Here is an 18,313-nt window from a genome sequence, read left to right on the forward strand (position 1 = left end):
GACAATAAGAGGCCCTGCTTTCTCTTCTATAGGATATCCACCTGTTCGCCTTGATACTATCCCAACACTAAAGTGACAAGACATGAATAGAATTTGAATCCCTCTTGTATGGGATTAAATGGAATGATATGCCAAGTCCATCTTTTGTGTTTCTTCATAAAACCGCTGTCATTCTCAAAGAATTCGCTCTTTATTCTTTCCTTTGAGATAATGCAGCGAGCTCCAGGCCTGGCAGGCCTCACTGAAATGCACCTGATATTGACACACAATGAATACAGAAGACACAAAGAGCTCTTCTTTGTTGTGTAATATTTGTTAATTGTGGGCAGAGATGTTAGTTTCAACTCGACCCGAAAGGCAATATCTTGCTTTCGTGTGAATCCAAATTCAAAGAGGCGTATTCTGTTTTCTGTCAGCTGAAAACTTGAATGAAAACCCTATAGTGAAAATCGAATGATTCTTCTCTATATTCATTTAAAAGCAGAGGTTTGTGTAGATCCTCTGTTCATACAGTATGACGAAAAAAGCACATTTTTGTGTTCTGTGGGAAAACATTTGTTTATAGCGTGGGTTGTCATAATTGCTTCAACCGCCTAAATGTCAAGTGATAAACGCTCTTCCAGATTCTCCAGGGGCCTGAGAGTGCAGTACTTGTTTAAGAGGGCTGTCAAAATGACAATTCATCCTCCACTGCGGTTGAGACGAGATTTACTCTGTGACAAAGGTGCACTTGAGTTTATATTCAACTCATTTTGAGATATGTGCATGTGAACAAAGAATCATTTCAAGTCTCATATCATGGCCCACAACAGCAGCATTCCTGTAGCTCAAGTGGTAAAGCGTTATGTTAGTGATGCAAAGGTCATGGGTTTGATTCCCAGGGAACAGATATAAAAATGAAATGTATGGCATGAATGCACTGTATGTCACTTTGGATTAAAGCATCTGTCGAGTATAAACGACCTCAAGTAGTGCATTGACTTTTTCCCCATACTTAAAAATTCTGTTATAATTGTATAACTGTCATGTTGTTCTGACACCCTGTCATTTACATTAAAACATTACATATCATGTCAGCAGACTCCATGTTTGATAGGCCTAATGTCACTTCATGCATCAAAGTTTAAATGCACCATATAAAATGATTTTAACATATAGATTTAAGAGAGAGATTTTGAAGAACAACTTAAATTCTGCTGTGTTCTTCACGTTGAGTATCAAGTCTTGATAAATGGTGCTCGAGTCTCATTAAACAAGTTTATGATCATTTTATATTCCTATATGCCCCTATTTATTGAAGTTTGACAATGAGCAACTTTTTAATACAAAGACAAATACAAGACTAAATGATGTATCTCTTGGTCAAGATTTAAATCAAGTCTCCTGAATGCACAGAGTACAAATATCTGATCACACTGTTACAGATATTGTCTTTAATTAAACAATGAAGTAAACATCACTTAATATTTTGTGTAAATTTAAAGAGCACCTTTTTCATTGCTAAAAACAATCTTATTTTGTACATTTGGTATAATACAATGTGTTCGTGTGGTTAATGTTTAAAACATTATTTTCCACATACCGTACATTTTTGTAGCTCCAGATATCCCTGTCTTCCTTAAACGCACATATTTTGTACAATGTCATCGATCTAAAAAGCTCTGTGTCCCTGATTGGCCAGCTAATCTATATGTTGTGATTGACCTAAATACCTCCAACGTCAGCTGGAAATGTGACGCTCCTTAGCATGTTTGAACGATTTGCGCCCAATGCAATGCTAACAGAAATTATGATAATGTTGGTCTCGTCTACATCACCAATCCCAGGAAGTAAACTGTTGTCTACAATGTGTGTGTTTGTTGTAATCCAAGAAAAGAGATTTACGTTGGAGACAATAACTTGCATCATCGTTTACTTTGAGGTTTGTACTTTTTGCATATCTTTAACATGAACTAATACACACACACTTACACAAAAGGAAATATAAGATCGGATAATAGCTCTTTAAAGTCTCATGAATGCACAGGGTACAAATATCTTTGATCAACATATTTTGATTACTGAAGTGGAACATTCCAGACATTCCCGTCTCATCCAATGACAAACAAACTGCTCAACTGGACAGATGAAGAAGAACTTTATTTGCAGCAGCAGATTTTGTTGGAAAAATGAATTTTGCATCCATTGATGTCAAGTCAGGATTATGTTTATATATTTATTTTTGTGTTTGACATTCATTTGTGTTTGTGTTGTTTTCGTTCATTTTTGTGACGTCTGATTTATGTTAACTGATTCGCTCATTATTGTGATGTCTGACTTATGTTAATTCATAGTTAAATGTTTTGTTTTGTCTCATTAAGCACTGTTGGTGACCTGGTAAGGGACTACAGATGTAAAATAGCCTGGGGGCTAATTCTGGCATATTCATATGGCTGAAAAGCTATTATGTTTCTTAATATGTATTGTCCCTTTTAAATAAATTAAAATTAAAATTTATTTATTATCAGCGTTCTTCACGACATCTGATGGGTTTAAATCTAAATCAGCACATTGAGATAGACGAACCATATTTGGTATTGTGTTCTGAGTTTGTTTTGCTTGAACCTTTCACTGTTGCTTTACTTTCTTTTGAGTAGAGAGATGATTATTACTCCCAGAAATAAACTTTTCAGCTAAAGCCATAACCCTGTTAAATAAAAGTGAACTATCATTCCAGTCTTTGGAGTTTTAAACATGTTGTTGAATATGGAGTCTAAATATTACAGTCATGTTGTATAAGTGTTCTGCTAGGAATGCCGTAACCCTGTCTCCATAATTTACTGTTATTACATTTGGAAAGTGCTGTGTCCAGATAAAGCGTACGTCTCAGACGTTGCTCTTCTTTTGCTCAGCCATAAATGTGACTGGAGAGCAAATGCTGAGGAGGTCTTTTCAGATCAGAGATAAGACCCCAATACAGTAACTGGGCTCAAGTTTGTCAATATCCTAAAATCAGCTGGTCAGAGATTTTAATATGAGTGCACAAAAACATTTTCAACATGCAATTCTTTCAAGAATTAATCATCTGAACTGCTACATTCATTTTATATCTCTATATCAGAGGTCTCCAACCTTTTTGTGACTAAGGGCTACAATCTGGAGGGCTACCTTTTTTGATATAGTCTACTCAAAACTGCATTGTTTTACTTGATGCTTTTATTTTATTTTACTTGTTGATGTGTTTTATCATGATTGCATGGGCGGAAATCCCGGGGGGGTCGGGGGGGACAGGACCCCCCCTATCTGAGGGTTGTCCCCCCTAAATTATCATTAGAATATGTGTATTGAAAATAATTTAATGATTTATAATACTTAAACTAGTTGTGTAAGAAGTGAAACAATACAAATGCAAACGGAGCAACAACAAAAAAACGTTTTAAATATTTGGATTCCCCCTCCCTTGCCTCACAGTGGTTTGGTCCACTGCCCACGCCCCTTTTACCTCACCACCACACATTCCGGTGGTAGAGAAGTGTACGGAGCCGACGCGTTAATAAGCTATATACAATACAACGTTTCCCATCACTTATCAGTTTATCCTCATATGTTTTAAAACTGGACTATTTTGACATATAAACATGAACATATTTCGTTTTCTGAGAACAGAAGCAGATAAACGATCAAGAAAACATTTTTATGCATTCATGCAGAGGTGAGGCAGAGCTGAAAGTAACAAATTACATTTACTCACCTTGCTGTAACTGAGTTTTTTGTGTACTTTTACTTTGAGTAGTTTTTAAAATCTGTACTTTACTTTTACTTAAGTATGTTTAAAGTATTGTTGGTTACTTCGCTACATGTTAAATCATATCCGTTACTGAGTAAAAATAAATAAAAAAGTAAGGTGATAAAGACGCGCCACGGTCGGATGATTGATTGATGGGCGGGGGAACGCGCAAAAAGAACCATGGAGAGGGACGAGACAGGCGCAGGCTAATGCAGACCCTCAATTCAATTCTTACGAAAGAAACCCCTGGCCATTGACGCAAAGCGATTGTTTCATTCAGGTAGGGTTCATGCTCTTGAGTACGGAGTTTGAGAATTGCCGACCGTGTTTAACCGCTAATTTGCACGATGCATTTTTAATACATGCGCATTATCTTCCGAGGTCTAGCAGCTTCGCGTCAAGTCAAACAACTTGAGAACGTCCTCGAGAATGCGCAGATCATTAGACATTGCAGAGAGAGAGAGAGCGCGAGAGAGATAGATTGAAAGACATCAGGTACACAGGTCTGGGAGCTAATAAACGTGTAAAGGATGTATAGTGTATAGCCATGGCACTCATCTCATTATATGTTCATTTATGTATATAGTTTAATAACAATGTATGTTACCAGCAATACATCAATTACAACCTTCATATAATGATTGTATTTATACTAGCTGCTGACCTCATATTATTTTTGCTTCAAAAGTGCATAACTCACCTGTAAAAATCATTAAATAATTCCATAAATGTTTCTTAGTTATAAAAAGCTTTTTATTTTATTAACATTTGTTATTGCACTTTAATTGTAGAGATGTTTACAATTAAAAACATAGTTTGAGATGTATATATCCTTCCTTTGTGAACTATACTAGAAACCTCTCCCCGCTGTAAAAAAGTAACTCTTAAAATTAAAATGACTTTTTACTTGAGTAGATTTTTAGACCAGTAACTTTACTTTTACTTAAGTAAAATATTATTAAAGTAACTTTACTTTTACTTAAGTAACATATTATTAAAGTAACTTTACTATTACTTAAGTAGAAAATTGTATTACTCTTTTCACCTCTGCATTCATATGTATTAAAATTAAATTTGCGTCCGTTCATAGAGAAAGAGAAACGTTTTCTATCTGTACCCATTTCCTTGCAAGTACAATTTTGCCTGTATTATTGGTGTCCCCTTCAAAAATTGTTCTTGAAAAATTTTATGTTTATTGTCCCCCCCAACATTTAGATGAGATTTTCGCCCCTGCATGATTGTACCATACATACATTTACTTATGGGACTAATACTTTAATTATTTATGTATTAACAGCTTTACAGACGTACAAATTTGTACATATTACTATTTAGAAATAATAAAGTTGAGTGCATTGCATTTCTTATTCATATTAATGACATATTTTCAGTCGTATTTTCTGACTTATTTATTTTAGACAGTTTACTCATTTACCAAATGAAATTGGTGTACAAGACTACACTTTAAGACTTCAATATTTCTGTAGTCATTTAATCATTTTGTAATGTTTAGTTTGTTTGCCATGACACACAAAAGACGTTTTCTCTTATGCAATAATAATTAAACCAAAACAAAACATAAATTCACAAAAGATTCGCTGTAATCCGCATCTTTAGAAGATGTATATAATATGATTGCAAGGTTCAGATCCAAATTCAGCCCTTTATCCAGCGATCTTAATCCCAGTTCTCATCAGCGACTGTAAATGTTAAATCTCACGTAAATTTAAATTCAAATATTGTATCTCAAGAAGCTTTACGGCACATTGCTTTACAGCAGTGATGTGACACTTCCGTCTTTCAGTCGATTTACTTTAAAAATTTGAAATGTGCACCTTGACAGAGAGAAGCTGGGTTAACGTTCTGGTGGATTAATAACTTTACACTGTAAATAAATGCAGCATGAAGTTCAAACAACTTGGTTTTGCAAGTCAATTCAACCAACAATTTTAAGTTTTTGGTTGTGAAAAGTTGACATAACTTATAAAATAAAGTTGAAATGTTTTAAAAAAGTTAAAGTGACATAAAAATATATGTTGACACCATGTTGTAGACCACTGCTTTACATTGTACGTCAGCAGGAATAATCTCAATTCTTTTATGAATTAGCTGTTCATGCAGGCGTGTTGTACACATTGACATTTACACATTTGTCAAACACTTTTATACAAAGTGACTTGCAATGCATTACCAGGTATCATTTTTTTTGTTGTCTTGGTTCAGAGCCATGAATGTTTGTGCCACTAACACAATGCACTGAGCATTGTTTCAGTGTTTTCTCTCTTCATCAGTGCTTGCTGTTTTTGTTTTGCCCCCTTACTTAAGTAAAAACCCAACAGTGTTTGATTGAACCTCTGTGTCTTTCCAAAACATGTCATTTCCCTTCTGCTGACAAACACATTGTCCTGAGACAGACGCACTAATGTGCACGTATGCTCTAATTGTAGTGCTGACAGATCAAAGATCACAGTTCTTCCTTCTAACACTTAACGTGAAACTGTAAACACCTTCACAGAATAATTTGTTATTTCATTTTACATACAAACAGTGTTGATACGCAAACAAACATATAAATTCCCCTAATGCATTGTCTGATGGCTGCTGAGGTCTACAGTAGGTGTGCATGATATATCGTGTGCGATTATGTTGTTGTTGTTGTAAGCATGTGCAAATTTATCAAGGATATCACCAGACTTCAGTGCCCACAAATTGAATTTGATGCGTGATGTAGCAGCACATTTTATTGCGGCGTGTGTATGGCTTGTAAAAAAAGTCATATACATGTTTTTTCTTTGATCGCGCTCTTTGCAATTTCTACGCGTTTTTCTGACGAATACAGTCAGTTCAAAAGAATATTTTCAAATGGATTATAAGATCATAAATATGAACAATGGACTATTATAAACATAACAGTGTGAAATGGCTGAAGAGAAACTCGCTACATTAAAGTTATGAGCCCTTATGTACAGCTGTGCATCACTTATTGTGCTGTGTTTGATGAAAGTTTGCATTTTCTGACTTACTCAGTAGTAAGTAGTGTTTACTTAAATGCTTTCGTTTTAAATCATAAAGACCTTTCTGTTTGGTTTATAACACCAACATTAACCTTAATCATATTAATATGTTATAGGAGGAAGCTAGAACAGTATAAGACTTCATATTCATATGATAAGAAATCATATTCAGATAAAAAAAATTCCAATATGGCACACCCCTGCTGTAGGTTTTTGTGTTTTTCAACTTGAACATCATATTGTTTTACAGTGACACAACACAACAGCTCTTAATGCCGAATAAGAAATTTATTTCATAACAGTTACAAAGAAGAAAATATTTCAAAGCATTCTTTATCTTACATGAGCTGTACAGAGATGGCATGTATTTGTTTCTAAATGAGTCTGGAATAGACGCTAGAAATATTAAATAGAAAACAGGAGACAAAAAAATTAAGTCGATGGAAAAATATGAAATATTCCATTTGTTGCAACTGGAAAAGGACTCCACCGTACCCTGATACGTAGTTTAGGCCTCTCGCGTATTTAAAAAATATTTTACAAAAGTATCTGATGGCCTGGCCATCTCACAACAGCTAAAATCTTGGCCTCTTTGGTTCCATGATTCGGTATAATACACTTGCTTTTATAAAAATAACTTTTTATTTTGTCCAATGGCAGCTTTTCTTCTTTATTAATAATGCAACTTCAGTGCAAACATCGTAAGAACAATCCGCTCGGAGAAGAAAGCGAAAGTTTACATTTCAAGTATTGAAAGAGTTTAGTATGTTGTCATCAGGTTTATGTCACTTCTGTACATTGCATAGCTTGTGTGGCACTGATTTAAGAATAGTGAGCGAAGACGACAGGTGCCCTCAAAGGCCTTTTAGTCTGCAAGTGCTATAAAATGTGCATTTACTATTTCTTTATTTTTTTGCAAGTGCTATGCTGCACCATGACATGACTGAACGCTGTATGGCAAGTGAGTGAATATAAGTTATGTTTATGAAGGTCACAGGAACCAGAATGATGATCTGTAGTTTCCACATCATGTTTTATAAATGGATCTGATTGAATATAAAATAAAGTATGTCTTTAGGTGAACTCATTCTGTGTGGAAGTGCTGGTGTTGTTTTGATGAGATGGTCAGTGCTTTTTGATTTAATTCAGATCTGTGTTATATAGAAAGAGTCCATGTTCATCTCTCATCCATCTACCGTTTCAGACAGAAGAGCCAAAACATGGTAAAGTCTTTCTCGTCCTTTTGATACGGAGCTTACGGGCCGTTCACACAGAATGCGTTCTTGCATTTAAAGCATGCGAGACACAGGAATGGAGCTCTTTTAAAAAGCAGTTGTTACTGTAACTGCTCTCTTCACGCTCCTCACATTGCTCTGAATTTAACTCGATTCATGTGTAAAACGCTTTCTGTCTCACTCACATTTACATAGGAAAACAATTCAAAGGCAGCGGAGTAGAAGACAAAGACTCATTCTGTGGGATTCAGCCATAACATCTCTGTATTTATAAAAACATACTAGATCACGCCACGGCAAACGGATAAACGCCTCTATCGGATGATATTAAAGAACATAAATATATGTACAAAGATTTGTGCACACGTGAAAGAGTTGGGGTGCGCATGAACAGATGAGTTTGTTTATAAATATGACTTTTACCGTAATATTTTAGTATTTTTGGGAAATTCAGGTCCATGTTTATAAAAAGGAAGGCCTCATACTCAAGCACATCCACACTCCTCTACAATCATATTGGGTACATCTCGTTTCACAATATTGTATTCGTCATCAAAGTACAGCATGGACATGGTGCTCAGTTTGGTCGGGATGCAACAAGAGTTCATGGACCCCGGGCTCATGCCCCGCATTCGGTACTGGTTCACCACGGCCGTGTGGAAAGACGAGGCGGAGCCGGGCACACCGGCCATGTACGCGGGACAGCTCCCTTCGCAATAGTTCCCAAAGTACCCCGACGGGGCGATGATCCAGTCGTTCCACCCGATGAGCCGAAAATCGATGTAGAACTGCTGGCGGCAACACAGACTGTTATTGCCGTCGCATTCCAGGCCTCGTTTACGAATGCGATGTTTGTTATCCGCCGCACGCGCCTGAACGACCAGGAACGGACGATGGGACTCGTCCGCCGAGTTCACCAACACGGGCTGAACGCCCAAGCTCTCGCAGCCGTCGCACCTCACGTCCAGGTTCTGTCGTCGATCGCCCTTGGTGAAAACCATCTGCACGGCTTCCGTTAAAGGAAAGGTGTGCCAGCCGCTGCGTTTGAGGTCCACGCGTTTCTCCACCAGGTTCCACTTGCTCCCGAGGCCCGGCTCCTGAGAATACACCTTCACCGTCACCTTCCTCCGAGAGCCCTTCTCCAGCACGTTGGGAAGCAGTCGGAAGTACAGCCACAAGTTTGCCTGGGTCACGTACAGGTTCTGGTTTCCCTCATTGGAGATGATGAAAAACAGACTGGTTTTGGAGGTCAGCAACTCATCTGAGAGATAAAAAGATGGGGAAAAGAATCAGCTCCTTGTATTAGCTTACAGTAAATGACCTGAACCTGTGGAAAAACTAACATTATATGACTACAAAGGATTCAAACATTAACATTTTAACTGATGCAGCCCTTTTTAAATGGGGGGAAGATAATGTACACCTTAAAATTAATATAACTCTGGCATGTTTTTGGTCTAGAAGCTTAATCTTGGTCTTGTTTTAAAAAAAACACTTTAAAGTTTCTAGAGGTGAAAATGAATATATTGTTAAAGCAGTTCACATTTATTGTAATAAATAAAAATAATGTAAAAATAATATATTTTATACTTACAATTATCACATTTGTATTACACTTTTAGAGGTTTTACCAACAATGGCCACTAGGTGTCAACGGTTTGCTGCAAACTCTTGTCACAAATCAATAAATTACTGTCACTGCTTTATTTTTTTACTGCTAAAATGTTTTGCAATATTATGAAAACTACATTCTTAGACCTTCCATTGATATATATAGTTTGTCATGATATATACAAATTTACATGCAACATATTGAAGTAAACTCAGGTGTCCCGCTCAAAGGAACGGGTTAAGATTAGGATCACATCAATCTAAAGAACATGAGGAACTTTTCTCAACTTCAGTCTCTTTTGCATCTCATTTCAGCACAGGTAAAAACTATTAACTTGTCAACCTCATGACTCCAAAATCAAGAATGACAAAAATAAAGGCACATTTTTATGGGCAAAAATCCTGTGCAAAAATTTGTCAATGTAACAATGCATATTCAATCCCTTATAAGATCATCACTTTAGTTTGATAGTAACAGGGAAAATTAATATTGGCACAAAATCTTTCACACCAGAAACTGTGTTAACCGCCTCTTAATGGTTAAAATCAGTCCACAGGACTCTGTGAGATTTTTCCGACAGTGTAGTCTATGACAGTTCTGCTCTGGGGTCAGGTCCAGTTGGCCAAGAGTCCAAACGGAGATGAGGAGAGCTCATGAGAACACAACACAACGCTTCAAAGACTCCCAGTAAAAGCTGCTGAGCTCACTGAGAGATGGCACAATGAGAGGCTGTGATGTCACAGGAAGTGCATGCCATGACCATAACAGTGGTACAGTGAGAACGTGTCAAACGCACGGAAACGACTGGGAGAAAGACAAAGAAACAAATTTACATGATAGTGGACTTTATTTTGAGACTTCCTCAAAAAAATTCTTCTTGCTTCTTCTTTCTAATATATATCGTAACTCGATTAGTGTATCGCTGTGTGGTTTCTAGTGTGGATGGTAACAGGCCCAGGTCAACAGATCTCCTAAAAGATCTCAACAAGCAGCAGATTTAAGGTTAGCTTTGATGGTCATACTTCTTCTCTTTGTAAACTAAATATTCAACTTTCTACCTGAAGAAGAACAGCAGCCAGCGTTACAGTAAAAGGAAAGGCGGCCTCCTCATAAAGAAGAAATATGATGTTTACATGATGTGTAAACGAGAGGATAAAAATATCTCACGCTTTAGGAATGTGAATGATGCATCTGAAGAACAGACTTAAAATAGTCATGTTTAAAAATAAATCTAAATTTGATTTGATCATTCTGTACATTACGAACATGCGTGTTTACATTTGTGTGACATGAATTAAGTGATGCTGTGGAAGCAGTGGGAGAGAGTGAAATATCTCCGTTGGTCACACGGGTGATTTACAGTACTCTAACTGGATAATCTCATTAGTTTAACACATAACTTGAATTAGAGCTAAACCTTCACAATCACAGACTTTAATATTAGGAAACCCAATATTTTCAATATTCTAAAGGCATTTTTTTGGGATGATTACATGACACAATTAAATAATTTTCCTTTTTACTATATGGAAAAAAACATACAGAGAATACACCAAACTATAAATGAAAACCTCTGAAATCAGGTAGCATAAAATTATTCAGATGCATGCCATTTCTCTGGTGAGTTAAATAGGTGAGAAACAAACATTGAAAGACAAAACTCTTGAGTTAAAGTCTCACAGTTAATCTGGAGCAAGACAATGATCTGGGTGGGCTTTTCTGAATCTACAATACAACCTGCCAAGCTCTTTCCCACGTGCTCGAGCCGAACAACACAGCAGAGGTAAATCTCATGTCATGTTTTCATCCACAGGGGTTTTCCTACACTGCCATCAGGACACAGTTGGATATCTTGAGAGATAAACAACATCCTCAGAGCTGCTGGTTTATACTTCACTCTTAAGCCCTTTTCACACAGACATTCCGGAAAATACACAGGAAAGGCATCCTGGATTTTTCCGGAATCCTTAGATTTTTTGTTCATTCACACTGCCATGATTAGCCCGCATCTGATGGTCCCGGAAAGATACGTGACCTGTTGAAAGTCCCGCCCTCTCTTCTACGCAGCGTCTGAAGTTTGCAAATTATTTATTATTTCTCTCTCCAGAAACCACTCGCATGCATTTTTGTTTATGATAAGACTACAAAGGAGCGCGTGAATGCACAGTTCTATGCTGGTGAATGATCTCAGCTTCAGAGTGGATATTTGACAAGCTCCCTGATCTCTGCTTTAATACAGTTTTCAGACATTTCTCACCGTAATCGTTTATATGCATTTAAAACTCGCATTTTGAGGAGCTGAACGATATATCTTATTGGGATAACGCGCAGGTATTTTCGTTTATTATAGCTCAAATGAGCACGTGACGCGAAATTCTTTTATGCTGCTGAATGATCTCCGTTTCAACGCAGTAAGTAACGAGCTAACTTACCTGATATCTGCTTCAGTCCAGTTTGCTGCCATTTCTCGTCATGAATGTTGTAAATCCCTCATTTTAAAGAGTTGAACCAACTTCATGTTGCCATGTCCTCACTACGGCACGTGCGTCATTGTTTATGCGTCTCATTTATCATTTCCTGATAACTGCTTCAATCTAGTTTGCAACATTTCTCGTGGTGAATGTTTATATGCATGTTATCTCTCGTTGTAAGGAGCTGAACCATAACTTGTGTTGTAATGACGCGCGTGTCCTCACTAAGACAAGCCCATTACGGCATTGTTTCGGCTTCTTGTTCACACAGAGGGTTTTCCGTGTATCTGACTATGTCCTCTTTCCGGCCACGATCCCAGAAGATTAACGGGACGAGTTTGTGTTCACACAGACGCTTGTCTGGCAATTTTACGGGTATTTTCTGGGACCAAAGGTCTGTGTGAATGGGGTTTTATTCTCTTATTTTAGTACAGAGACTCAAACACTGTCTGTAAAATATCAGACTGGAAATATCACAATGTAAGCAACCATATGAACATCATAATAACATCTGAGACTTGTAAAGAAGCAGAGTAAGACACCAGCTAGACCCTTAAATCCTCATAAAATCTGATGATGCTGCATGTGATGTAATTCACTCCTGCTACACGATTTCACAAAGGATGTTGTAAGAATGTGGTTGCTAGTGTGATATGAATGGTTGATAGGAGCCCACCCTAAAGTCTTTATAGTTTGATCTATACATTTTTCTCCTATTTTTACATTTTCCCAGCATTCAGGTCTAAGGGGGCGTATACAACAAAGTGTTTAAACCCGGCTAAAATCGTCAGGAGGACGTCGGCTGTAGGTGCTTACCTGTGTTTTTTAGCTAATTACTTTGACTGCTTACTAAGATACTTTTGCTTTGAACGATGCGCTGTTGGTTGTTGTAATATTTGTCCCGCCCCTCCTCCACTGTGATTGGACGGTCGAGTTAAAAGTGACATTGAAGAGCTGAGTGTTTTACCCAAAGCTAAAAAATTTTCAACTCTGGATGCTCAGCGCTGAGCATGGGGAAAAGACATGCATGGATGCTCAGTGCATACCTGTCAACCATCCCATTTTTCCAGAGATTTTCCCGTATTTTAGCATTCTATCTCGCTATCATCTTGTTTAAATATTTTCTCGTATTTTTAATTTATATTCAAAAAATCCCACTGGCTGTATTTGATATGTTTGCTACCTTTGCTGCCGGGAAAGTAGGCGGCAGTATTAGCTGTAACATCTTACACAAACAACACCCACTTATAAAACAAGAAGAAGAAGAAGATTCAGAGGAATTTACACAGAATTCAGTGCCCGACACACACACTCGGCGGACACGTTCACCCAATCCTCCCGTACACGCACATTTGGATGTGCATCGCATTCTTTGTAACTTTATGTGTTGGGAAACACTTCTGTTTGTGTTTTTTTTGTAATGCAAAATCAGATACACTCCTCAGAGGGGGATTGCATCTTCTGGGACCTATGTGTAAAACAAGTCCTTTGCAGATTCAGGAGAAACCAAATGAAAAAAACGTATCACCCCTTCATTCCCTTGGTTAGACCAGGGGTTTTCAAATTTACGTCTGGGAAAATTGTTGGGAAATTTCCCTTATTTTCAAATCCCAATGTTGACAGGTATGGCTCAGCGTGGGAAAAAAACACCAGCTGCTGGCCTTTTTGAAAAGCGTGGTGCTTCCATTGAAAACAATTGATAACATATGCCGTCCGCTGGCATACACCCCCCAACTGTTTAGAAAATCACATGATTTGAGCTCTAAGAGTAACAGATCATTGGGATTGAGTTAATGTTAAGTTGAATACTTTACATCAACGGTAATGTTTGCGGTTAATAACAATACCAATGTCATCTGGTGTCACAAACACAAATCAAGCATCAAAACAAGAAGCGCTTCATTACAGGTTGGACAGAATCCCGCTTGGGTTGAGACTTTTGCGAAGCGCCCAGCACATTCATCATTGGGTTCTAATAGACAGAGCGAGCAAACTATCCCTCTTGGCTCTCGTCCTCACCTGAGTCTCCACACACCATTAAGATGTCAGCAAAACCTAAAGGGACTCAATTGGCCTCTGCCAGCACAGGGCAGAACCATTCTTAAAGCAAACTAGATCCTCAAGAAGATTCTGGAAGTCATCCAGCACTCCATGTCCTGAGGTCACCCTGCATTCTAATGAGACACAGAGTCAGGCCAGAATCTGCCGTGTGCCAAGCCGGTTCACGACTCAGAGCAGCGAAAGTCCACATTTCAGACTGCATGTCTTTATTAAAGCGCTCTCTCGCTAGAAGTCCGACCTCAGAACGAGCGTCTTATGAATACACATTTTATAAAGCCACAATTCAGGGTGAGCTGAATCTATTCAAATCTATTAGTTGCTTAAATGTATCTGGTCTTATTTTGAATTATTTAACAGCACATGTTATAAAATAAAGCTTGTTTTCATCATGTTTAATCAAATTATTACATAAAAAACTTCACCAATCATATTTAATTTAGCACACACTTGATTGTAACCATTGACTTTCATAGTAGGAAAAACAAATATGATGTAATTCAATGGGTAACGTCAACTAAGTGCTTAGCTTACCATCATTTATCAAAATATTTTCTTCATCATTTATTACAATACTTCCATAATATGTGTTTTCCTACTATGGAAGTTAATGGTTACAGTCAGCTGTGTGCTTACCATCATTTATCAAAATATCTTCTTTTGTGAAATTCAAAAGAAATCCATACAGGTTTAAATGAGCATTTTAATGACAGAATTTTTATTTTTGGGTGAACTATTCCTTTAAGACGACCCTAAACAAAATACATCAACTGTTGAACTGGCACAGTCAGAAATGGCACAGGGCAGCCCAATACTTCCACCCGGCAGTGTTTGAACAATCTGGCAGCTAAACGTGTGGCACCGTTGGTCATTTTAAGTCTCCATCATTGCGGCATTTTGGTAAATTGTTCCTGGTCCTTGTCTGGGTGCCAATCTCATCTTGGCAGCCACCAACCCAGATCTTTCTTTTGAGACCCAAAGGGCCACAGAAAAACACAGCACAAAGGGTCAAAGGCAGGGAAACCTGCTGGCTTCACGATGTGTACTCAGTTTAAATGACCGTGTTTAAAATGATTCCTGCAGTCTTTACTCGCTCACATCTGTAAAGTCTACAAGACGTCGAGTGCCTTGATTTTCACAAGGGTGCTGGCGAATTTACTTTTCTTTGTGACTGCTATGTGCTGTGGACTTTTCTTATCAGATTTAATGTTTGTGAAAAGTAGCTGTTTCATACCAGAATAAAGACTGTTGTCTATACAGATAAAGTCAATGAAATTAAACACATGTTAGTGTTTCTCTGTCTTACTCTTTGGGTTTCCTTCATCCAACAAAACTGATTCATCTGATCAGCGTATGGCCTGAAATGATTGCAGAGATGACACCCTTAAACTGTGCAGTGGACGGACGACGCAGAACTGTAAAGCAATACGCTTTCATCTGTTGACTAGTAAGCTGTTTTTGGCTTTAATTTGATTCTTTAGCAGGTTTCAATTACTGTACTGAAGTTCTTTAATAATGAAGCCACTGATTTGAAGAGTCTATAATGAACCATCAAAGACCATACAGATCTGTACATTAAGCAGAATCAGATGACGACAATCTTACATTATCTTTTGAACACAGATATGGTAATGTATTGATGAACCAACAGGGGCAAGTTGTCACATGGACTGAATCTGAGTAACTAAGGTTTGAAGTCCAAATACAGTTTTCTTTATCTGCAGTTGGTTTCAAAACAGTTCACTTTCTGTGAATCGTAGTATTCCCCTAATTTTTTTTTTTTAATTAGTGAATAAAATAATTTTTTACAAAGGCAAATAATATAATGAACGTAATGTTCCACAATGCATGTTTAACCAAAAGTAACCTTGGCCTCCCCTACAAACCATAATTCTCATAAAAGTCTGCGCTTTGACCCAGTGTATCTTTATTTGACCATAACTCAATAGAATTCAGTAAAGTTGCTTTGGGTTTGGACAAAGATCTGATACAAACCTGTCTCTGCGAAACTGATGATCTCTGACGTTTCCTCCTCCACTTCGTTCGAGGGCGCTCCGTGTCCGTCCAGGTTCGGGATCTCCACTCTCCCGTCCTCGCGCACTTTCCCGGCGTGAAGCTTTTTCAGGGCGGTCACCATCGCCGCCTTCGGAATGGGGTGTGTGATGTTGGGTCGGTCCCTCATCTGTAACCGGCTCAAAATGTGTCTTTTTACCGCCTCCAATAAGTCCCCGTCCACGCGTGGGGATGCATCCGTCTGACTGAGCCCGCATGACGCGCAGCTCGGACTGATGCTCTGGGTTTCGGTGTCCGGTGCCGGTGTGCCACGGATCACGAGGATGAAGAACACGAAATAAAGCACTTGAAACGACAACCTTTTCATTTTCCGTGAATGCGCGCGCTCGACTGGAGATGAATGCGAGAAGTATCCGCGTTTAGGCTACTTAAAAAGTGTTAAATGATTGGTCGAGCTGTAATATCCACTCTTATTGCGTTATAGGTTCGGTCCACATTTGACCAATTAAACGCAAAAGCAATAAATCCTTGAAATGCCTGAAAAAGGTTCCTGGTGTTAAATGTCTCTTTGGCCACTCCGTGATGCGTTCAGTATAGTTTTGATGAATAACAAAGTGAGCGTTTTCTGCTCTATCATCCAAATGTCACAAAGTTTGTTCATTTATAAAAATGAATAAGAAAACCAAACGGAGGGTGTCGGATCTGTCCACCTTTACCGCCGCGAATGGCACTTTTGCGCGTAAACCCAGTGCGTCATGACATGACTGAAAATCCCAATATTACGCATCTAAAACCCCCACAGACTAAACAAAAGAAAACCTGCTCTGCTGTGTCCTTGTTTCTTCACACTACTTAGTTAAAATAATCCATGATGAAGGCAAGCGATTGAGAATAAAGCAGTCTAATTTTCCCACAATGTTTCCAAATTGTCACGCGCCCTTGTCTTTATTTTAGCTCTTTAATTGAAGGTCTCGTCCTCCTTCGTTGGAAATTTTGACTTCCAGAATAGGTTTTCCATGTGTTTCTTCTTCATAGCTGTTGAAGCGCGAGATGGTCTTCGGGCACTTTGGCTTTTTCTCTTGCAAACAGACATTGTGCCTCTCAGAGACTCTGAAAAGTTTTTATACAGGAGAAGAGAACCACGTGGGTCCAGCAACACCAGAGGATTATAAAGGCAGAGAAACTCAGCATGATCTACAGAGAAAATGCGCAGTGGACTAATGGCCCTTAACTAATATGTTGAATTGGTTTGTACATTAGCTACAGATTCTTATTTCAGCTTAAAATAAACATACTTGTTAAAACTTGTTATTACAGTATTTTTTTTAGATATTTCTATTATAACGAGAATAAAACAATGTAGATCTGGAAAAGATTAAAAATCCATGGTTAATAAAAACACTTTATAGTCATTTTCTTTCAGTCATGGAAAACAAGTGAGCCAAGGTTTAACTGGTTTGAGTAATTGAATGAATGGACTTTTAAACTGATTAAGCAGGAGCAAAATAATGTCATTTAAAGGATATCATACAAAAACACAACAACTATGACTCTTTTAATGTTTGTCAAAGTACTTGTTTTGTTTTAAAATAAAGCTATACATAAATTGGTTCTCCAGAATACTTCACCATGGGAGAGTTTAAAGGGATAGTTCACCCAAAATTTAAGATTTTGTCATCACTTACTCCCTCCCATGTTGTCACAAACTTGTATAAATGTCTTTGTTTTGATGAACACGAAGGAAGATATTTTGAGGAATGTTTGTTAACGATCATGAGCCTTATTGACTTCCATAGGAAAAAACAATACCATGGAAGTGAATGGGGCTCATGATCGGTTTCCTCAAAATATCTTCCTCCATGTTCATCAAAACAAAGAAATGAATACATGTATGAAACAATTTGAGGGTGAGTAAATTATGACAGATATTTCATTTTTGGGTGAACTATCCCTTTAATGTTGTAAAACAGTGCCCCCACTCGGCAAAACGAGTATATCACAGACAGACAGGCATTGCTTGTATTTTTGATGAGACATTGTTTATAATAGCAAACAACACATAGCCTAGCATGAGAGAATGAAAAATGCAAATATAACACCATCACAATACAGAAAATAACACAAAATGTGGCATATAAATAAAT

The 18,313-nt window shown here is 37.8% G+C and overlaps 1 protein-coding gene across 1 annotated transcript; it reads right to left on the reverse strand.

Annotated features, from left to right (window-relative positions):
- Nucleotides 1–7,061: 7,061 nt before the first annotated feature.
- Nucleotides 7,062–17,268, reverse strand: LOC135740756 (inhibin beta B chain). Its single transcript, XM_065259268.1, has 2 exons — nt 16,152–17,268; nt 7,062–9,276 (listed from the first exon to the last, which is right to left on the reverse strand). Exons 1-2 carry the CDS (start codon nt 16,534–16,536, stop codon nt 8,501–8,503), a joined length of 1,161 nt encoding a protein of 386 aa, XP_065115340.1. The 5' UTR covers nt 16,537–17,268; the 3' UTR covers nt 7,062–8,500.
- Nucleotides 17,269–18,313: the final 1,045 nt, after the last annotated feature.

The sequence above is a fragment of the Paramisgurnus dabryanus genome, chromosome 14 (assembly GCF_030506205.2).
Source record: "Paramisgurnus dabryanus chromosome 14, PD_genome_1.1, whole genome shotgun sequence".
NCBI lineage: Eukaryota > Metazoa > Chordata > Actinopteri > Cypriniformes > Cobitidae > Paramisgurnus > Paramisgurnus dabryanus.

Coding starts and splice junctions, on each gene's coding strand:
- LOC135740756 (XM_065259268.1), bottom strand. CDS start 16,536: ATGAAAAGGTTGTCGTTTCAAGTGCTTTATTTCGTGTTCTTCATCCTC. Junction 9,277..16,151: donor CATCAGTTTCGCAGAGACAG/GTTTGTATCAGA, acceptor TTTATCTCTCAG/ATGAGTTGCTGACCTCCAAA.